This window comes from Vulpes lagopus, chromosome 19 (genome assembly GCF_018345385.1).
Source record: "Vulpes lagopus strain Blue_001 chromosome 19, ASM1834538v1, whole genome shotgun sequence".
Lineage (NCBI taxonomy): Eukaryota > Metazoa > Chordata > Mammalia > Carnivora > Canidae > Vulpes > Vulpes lagopus.
In genome coordinates, this window is record NC_054842.1 from 45,951,313 (window position 1) to 45,959,738 (window position 8,426).

The window sequence follows — 8,426 nt, forward strand, 5'->3', positions numbered from 1 at the left end:
ACAAAATTATATAGTTTATGATAAATGTTTTTTAAAACATGGATTCCATTTCACAATTGTTTATTTTATATTTTCCACAGCATGAGGAGGAACCACCTCAGAATATGAAGCCACAAGCAGGAAATGATAAGCCATTATCAAAAACAGCCCTTAAAAATCAAAGGAAACACGAGGCTAAGAAAGCTGCAAAACAGGTATTTGGGACACTAATCTTTTCAAAACAAAATAAACAAAACAAGTTAAATTAGCTTAATTTAAATCTCAAAGTTTAAAGATGATAGTCCTAAAAATATAACTATTACGGGTTTTTAAGATTTATTTATTTATTTAAGAGTGTGTGCCCACTTTCGTGAGCACACGAGCACGGAGAAGGTCAGAGGGAGAGGGAGAGATTCCTCATGCAGACTCCCCCATGAGCTTGGGGGCTGACAACACACAGACAACGTGGAGCTTGATCCCAGGACCCCCGGATTATGGCCTGAGCTGAAATCGAGTCAACCACTTAACAGCCACCCAGGCACCCCAAGACTTGACTATTATGTTACATAGTCAGAGTTAGACTTAAATAGCCAGAATGCCTTTCCTTTGTTTTTGCCTATGAATTTCTAAGTAGTTCTGTTTGTATAATAAGGAAGGGAGGAAACTGGACCTGACCTTAAAACCGGAAACCCTAATGGGATTGTATAGTATGTTACTTGTTACAGACTCTTCTGTTGGAGCCTGTGTGAAGTGGTATAGTTTGCTCCCTGAAAGCATCTGTTAAGAGAGATCAGAAGTTACGTGACAATAAAGCCATTTTGTTAATCAGTATTACATCACTATAAGAAATTATTCAGGGGATCCCTGGGTGGCTCAGCAGTTTCGCGCCTGCCTTTGGCCCAGGGTGCGGTTCTGGAGTCCCAGGATCGAGTCCCGCGTCGGGCTCCTGGCATGGAGCCTGCTTCTCCCTCTGCCTGTCTGTCTGTCTCTCTCTCTCTATCATAAAATAAAAAATAAATCTTTAAAAAAAAAAAGAAATTATTCAGCTGGGAATCTAAACACCAGAAGTACCCAAAACAATGGAGTTGATCTAAAATAATTTTTTTTTTAAGATTTTATTTATTTGACAGAAAGTGCACAAGTAGGCAGAGGGAGAGGGAGAAGCAGGGTCCCCGCTGAGCAGAGAGCCCGATGGCAGGGCTTGATCCCAGGACCCCGTGATCATGACCTGAGCCAAAGGCAGACGCCTAACCAACTGAGCCAGTCAGGCGCTTCTAAAATAATTTTTTTATGTGATTTTATAGTTGCAAAACCATACCAGTGTAATAATTAACAAATTATGATTGTGTATGGTTTGTGGTGATAGTGAAATCAGCTAGGCTTGGAGTATCTGGTTAATGAAATCCGCATGATCACATTTTTTTAAGATTCAGACAATGCAATCTTACTGTTAATGCTTGAATTTTGACAATTCTAGGTTGCTTATATGTTTTGGTAGGCAATTACTATTTTAAGATATAGAATTGCATTAGGTAGATGTAGTCTGCTAAAATCTGAGCTTTAAAAAAAAAATCAGTGTGCTCTTTTGTAGTTAATATATTTCATCTCCAGAAATATCTCTAAATGGGTCAGGTTTAGATCAGCCGAAGCATAATGATCTACTCCATGTATTTGCTTGTGTAAAAGCAGTAATTGTCTTTATTTGCTTGTGTAAAAGGAGGAATTATCTTTATCAGACCTCTAATTTGCCATGAATATTACGAGTTAGTACTATCCTTTGAAGTACTAGTAGGTAAGATTTTTTTTTTCCCTAGCTAATATTTTCAGGTATAATTGACAAAAATTAAACAAAATTTTTTTAAATGTACAGTGTGATATGGTGTTTCAGGTATACATTGTGAAAAGATCCTTACAATTGAGTTAACACATCCATCCATCCAAAATACTTACTTTTTGAGGGATGAGAACGCTGAAGTTCTACTCTTTAGCAAATTTCAGTTACACAGTACAGTATTATCAGCTGTGGTCCATGTTATATATTAGATCCTGAGACTTTATTCATCTTATAACTGAAAGTTTGTACTCTTTTACCAGTCTGTCTCCATTTCCCCCACTCCATAGCCCCTGGCAACCACCATTCTTCTCTTTGTTTTTAAGAGTTTGACTTTATTTTTAATAGATTCCACGTATAAGTGATACCATGCAGTTTTTTTCTTAGTCTGGCTTATTTCACTTAGTGCGATCCCTCCATGTTCATTCATGTTGTTGCAAATAGTTTTCAAATAGCTGAATAATAGTTCCTTTTTTTTTTTTTTTTTTTAGATTTTATTTATGTATTTTTGAGAGAAAGCCTGTGGGAAAACACAAGCAGGGGGTATGGCAGAGGGAGAAGCAGATTCCCCACTGAGCAGGGAGCCCGATATGGGGCTCAATTCTAGGACCCTGGGATTAGGGCCTGAGTGAAAGTAGATGCTTAGCCAACTGAGCCACGCTGGTGCCCCTGAATAATGGTCCATTTTATATATATTATCCACATTTTCTTTATCCATTCATCCCTGATGGACACTTAGGTTTTCCACCTTGGCTATTGCCAATAATGCTGCAGTGAACACAAGAATATAGGTATCTCTTTTGAGATAATGATTTTGTTTCCCTTGGTATATCTCCAGAAGTGAGATTTCTGGATCATATGGTAGCTCTATTTTTAGTTTTCTGAGGAACCTCCATACTGTTTTCCATAGTGGCAGTACAAGATTTCTACTCATTGAGATTTAAGGGCCTTCTGAAACCTACTCAACTTAGAGTCTTATTTTTATAAATGATAGTTCTTCCTCTTTATCAGAAGATTAATTATTTTAGAAAATCTTTTAAAATAGTTTTTATATACATTCCAGTCAATATACAATGTAGTATTACTTTCATATCTACAATATAGCGATTCAACACTTCAATACGTCACCCAGTGCTCATCAAAACAAGTGCCCTCCTTAATCCCTATCACCTATTTAATCCATCCCCCACCTACTTCCCCTCTGATAACCATCAGTTTGTTCCACTGTAGTTAAGAGTTTCTTGGTTTGCCTCTCTCTTTCTCTCTTTTTCCCCTTTTCTTGTTTGTTTTGTAAGTCCACATATGAGTGAAATTATATCATTGGTCTGTCTCTGGCTGACATTTCACTTAGCATAATACTCTCTGGCTCCATTCTTTTTGCAAATGGCAGTATTTCACTCATTTTTATGGCTAAGTAATACTCCATTGTATGTATATACCACATCCTTTTTATCCATTCATCAGTTGATGGGCACTTGGGCTGTTTCCATAATTTGGCTCTTGTAGATAAGGCTGCTGTAAACATCGGGGTGTATATATCCCTTTGAGTAAGTATTTTTGTATTCTTTGGGTAAATACGTAGTAGTGTGATTGCTGGATCAAAGGGTAGTTCTGATTTTAACTTTCTAAGAAATCTCCACACATTTCCAGAGTGGCTGTACCAGTTTGCATTCCCACCAACAATGCAAGAAGGTTCCCCTTTCTCTGCATCTTCGCCAATACCTGTTGTTTCTTGTAGTGTTGATTTTAGCCATTCTGACAGGTTTAAGGTGATATCCCATTGTGGTTTTAATTTGTGTTTCCCTGATGATGAGTGTTGCTGAGCATCTTTTCATGTGTCTATTGGCCATCTGTATGTCTTCTTTGGAAAAATGTCTATTGAGATGACTGGTTGACTAGTTATGGCTGTGTGATAGAACGAAAGTAAATGGTCCATAACAGGATCCACCTTCTCACTCCTGACCTGAGTTAAGTAATCAAAGATAAAGGAGTCAGATGTATGTAATTTAACCAAGTATTTAATTATAATCTGGTGATGACTTTATAAGAAGATTGTGAACTTTACCAAAAGGAATTGAAACCAAGAATTTAATCTTACCATATATGCATCATTTTCAGAGAATGACCAGAATTTAAGTATAATAATGCAGACATTTTAACGTACTCTTGGTTGCTTAAAATATGGTGGAAAATTATATTTTATATTTCACTTAACTTTAATGGTTTTTTCACATGTATTGACATTAACCTATCCTAGAGGAAAATTTTTTTTGGCTCATTACAAACTAAATTTGAAACTTAAATTTTAAATTTTGTTTTATTTTTTATTTTATTCATGAGAGACACAGACAGAGGGAGAAGCAGGCTCCATGCAGGAAGCACAATGTGGGATTTAATCCCGGGACTGCACGATTAGGCCCTGGGCCGAAGGCGGTGCTAAATCGCTGAGCCACCCAGGGTTGCCTAAATTTGAAAAACTCTTATTTGATGTATGTCAAAAGTGAATTTTGACAGGCAAAGTATCTCTTCTTTGACTCTTTTCCTTTAGTTTTCTATTATGGAAATATCAAACTGCATATTGTCAGAACTTACAGGCTTCTTAAGAGTAGAATCTAAATAGTTTCTTTCTAACTACTCTGTTAAATGCTTGTTCAGTAATGTATTTTTACCTAGAAGGTTAGAAATTAATGTTCATTTCATTAGAATGTATAAAAAGTACAACTAACATATTAAAAAGAAAATTACTCCAATTCTATACTCTCCAAAAACTCTCAAGCAGACATGTCTAGATATAAAGATACAAAATGATACCGTTTCATGTCCCCATGGGATGCTTTGGTGTTCAGAGCATTCTACCTAGAACTCTTGAGTAGGAGGAGTTTTGGCCCTGGGGCTTATGTATTCCACTGGGAATTCTATAAGAAAGAAATAGAAGTCTTATCCTGGGGCCGGTAAAGCCTTCTTTTCCCCCTGTTGTCAAAATGTATGTCTTGTCATATAATTACAAAAGGGGAGTAGTTCTTTGACTACTTCATTTATTTAGCCCTGCAATAAAGCAAGTCTTATGCTGGGGGCACAAACAGAACAGTGAACAAAGAAACCTCAGGTACAATCTAACAGGAGAGAGTACAGTACACGTTTCAGTAGGGATACATACCATGTGTTGTGCGACTCATCTAACCTTTTGGTTTGGGAAAGAATTTCCCAAAAGGCCTAATGGACAAGTTAGGGTCAGCCAGGTGACCTCAAGTTGTTGTAGGCACAAGGAACAGCACACACAAAGACTGGGAAACAGGTCTACAGCACCTTAGGGGAAATGGAAGTGGTTCAGAATCAGAGATATGATCCCATTGGGAGCAATATAGTATCCCTTTGAGTTTTCCTTGGCACTTTGTTGCAGAGCTGAAGGGATCTGATTATAAATAAATCTCTGCAGGACTTACCCGGTAACATTATCCATTACATGTACTTGATCAAACATAGTAGAATTGGAGGACGTCACAAAAGTGAAACTTCAAGCACCTTATATTAAAAGTCCCTTTCTAAACCATTAATATAGTGGCACATCCCAAGATATCCAAAAACTTGGAATGCTTATTGGCTGACACAGAAACCTCCTGGTTTTTTCTGTTAAAGTAATTTCATTTCATTTGTCCTTTCATTATATTACTAATATACTAATATAGTTCTTTATTTTATGATTCTGCTACTTTACCTCTAAATTTTAGATCTAACGAAGTGTTCCCTATTATGACTACATAGTAAAAAACCTTTTGGATGTCTCCTTAAACTGATTTTTTTTTTTTTAAGCTATATTGTATCTTTCTGTCATGGGACAATGTGGCATCCCTTCATGAGACCTTGAATTCAGATCTTTTATATAAAATGTAGTATAAAAGATAAAATCACATTTTGGTTTCTGCATTTTATATACCAAGGCTATGTTGGTTGAAGTACTTTAATGTTTTCTTTTTTAGAAGATTGAATTTTTGAATATATTTCCTGTAGGAAGCAAGAAATGAGAAGAGTCCAGATCTGGCACCTACTCCTGCCCCACAGAGCACACCACGAAATACTATCTCACAGTCAACCTCTGGAGACCCTGAAATAGACAAAAAAATCAAGAACCTAAAGAAGGTGAGATATTGAAGTAAAAACCAGATGTGTTTATTGAAAGAGATCTGTGAGAAATACATAAAGAGAGGCATCTAAGAAGTTTGTAGCAGTTCTGATTATTGCTTTCTCACTATGAAATACTATAATTTGGGAATGGCACTGATTTTAGTTCTATTTACAAATGTCTAACAGCGGGATCCCTGGGTGGCGCAGCGGTTTGGCGCCTACCTTTGGCCCAGGGCGCGATCCTGGAGACTCGGGATCGAATCCCACGTCGGGCTCCCGGTGCATGGAGCCTGCTTCTCCCTCTGCCTGTGTCTCTGCCTCTCTCTCTCTCTCACTGTGTGCCTATCATAAATAAATAAAATAAAATTAAAAAATATATATATATAAAAAACAAATGTCTAACAGCTATTATTAGTCTTTATTATTGATTTTCGGAGTCATAAGAAATGATCGTTAGTACAGAGCTATGCTGAACACTTTGATACTCAGTATTTCATCAGACATTTGTCAGATAGGTAGGAACAGATATTTATCCCTTAAAGATGAAGAAATGGAGACAAAAAAAGTTTATTAATTTGTCATATTGCATCCAGTTTGCAATGATGGCCCTGAGGTAAAACCAGGTTTCTAGAGCCTTCCCAGGCTGCCAAAGATGTTGTCTAGGTACAGTGAAGTGCTGGAATAAATGGTGAAGTTGGTGATATATTTCATACACATACATGTACATATAGAATATCATTACTTTAAAGCTTGAAAACTTTTTTGCCAAATCCCATGTTCTTAGCATATTTAATTTTACACTTAAATTAAAAAACAAAAAATTTTACCTTAGCATTTTAACAGGCTGTCCTTGATGCAAAGGTAAGATGGTTAATTCTCCTCATTTTTCCCATTTGTGTGATTGAGCCGTTACTAACAAAATTTGCATTCTGAAATTACTTACTCTTCCTTCCTCTTGACTCATGACATATTTGACATTCGCAGAAACTGAAAGCTATCGAGCAACTGAAAGAACAAGCAGCAGCTGGAAAACAGCTAGAAAAAAATCAGGTAATTTTTATACATTTTATTTGTTCATATAATCACTACTACTTTTCTTTTTATTATAAACAATTGTTTAATCAAGTGGGAGAGTACATACATTTAAACACTTCTTTTGAAAACCATATGCCATATGTTAGGTAAAATGTAAAGTGTAAAATGTTTTTACACTTAAACAGTTGAGGATGGGGAAGATAAGATGACCATTGCTACTAAAATTCAAGGCAGGGCAGCCTGGGTGGCTCAGCGGTTTAGCGCCACCTTCAGCCCAGGGCGTGATGCTGGAGACCCGGGATCGAGTCCCACATCGGGCCCCTTGCGTGGAGCCTGCTTCTCCCTCTGCCTGTCTCTCTGCCTCTCTCTCTCTCTTTGTATCTCTCATAAATAAATTAATAAAATCTTAAAAATAAAATAAAATTCAAGGCAGTTTATTAAAATCGATAAACCTAGGATTCTCTTCCTTGTATCTCAGAGTGCACTGCCCTGCTTGCTTGCACCTTTCTCTCCTTCTAAGGGAAGCCCAAATGTAGAAAGAATTTATTGGACCTTCTGTGTTGCCTTATGACAGTACCCATCTTTTTCCCCCCTGCTTCATTACCAAGAAACAAATCAGAGCTTGTTTCTCTGTATTTGTAAATTGTATTTTCTGGTAGACCTATTATTAAAGTATCAGAAATTCTCTCTTTACAAATTTTTTCTGCTTTGCCATTTTAGCTATAGATCCAACAATTATTTCATTTCCTGTTTAATAACTTGGTTGTTTTAAACTTTTCTAGTTGGAGAAAATTCAAAAAGAGAAAGCCCTTCTCCAGGAGCTGGAAGATTTGGAATTGGGTATTTAAAGATTCACAGAAACCAAGTTGTTTCCAGAAACCAGTGCAGACACATTTTCTGTTAAACACATTGGTGTACATGAAATATCCATGTGCCCACATTGAATGCTCATCTGTAATTTTAACCATTTAGCCAAGATTCTGCATATATGCAAAATTATTTAATAATGTCTATTAAATTGATGTTTACATTCTGCATCCTGTACCATGTCCACACATGATATAGAAAAGAAATACATGAACTTTTTAATAAGTTTGACCGATGGAAAGGCAATGTCATTGTTTTTTAGTAGGGGACAGTATTTACCACATATGTAAATAAAAGCATTTAAATCTAATCGTTGTTGGCTTTGTTATAAGTTCCTAGGTTAACAAGTCTTTTATTTATTAATAAGACAATTTTGGGAAATTTTTCCTTTGACTATATAATAGGGCTTTTATTTTTTATCCTTAAGTATTGTCCAAATTTTAAAGAAAAGCCTTAAAAATCTGATCCTCTAAATGTATTAAATCGATTATATCATTTGTAGTATTTGAAATAGTTTTTCTGATTAGTTCTAAAGTAAATATGGACTTTAAAGATAAGAATGGTAAAACATTTTATTTTGATATTTCAAATA

The 8,426-nt window shown here is 36.1% G+C and overlaps 1 protein-coding gene across 1 annotated transcript in view; it reads left to right on the top strand.

Annotated features, from left to right (window-relative positions):
• EIF2A (eukaryotic translation initiation factor 2A) overlaps positions 1-8,144 on the top strand; it is a 32,537-nt gene extending 24,393 nt beyond the window's left edge. The window contains exons 11-14 of the mRNA XM_041733938.1: positions 81-194; positions 5,819-5,947; positions 6,917-6,982; positions 7,750-8,144. Of these exons, the coding sequence (XP_041589872.1) occupies positions 81-194; positions 5,819-5,947; positions 6,917-6,982; positions 7,750-7,815 (375 nt within the window). The 3' untranslated portion in view covers positions 7,816-8,144. The remainder of the gene's footprint in view (positions 1-80; positions 195-5,818; positions 5,948-6,916; positions 6,983-7,749) is intronic.
• The last annotated feature ends 282 nt before the right edge of the window (positions 8,145-8,426 follow it).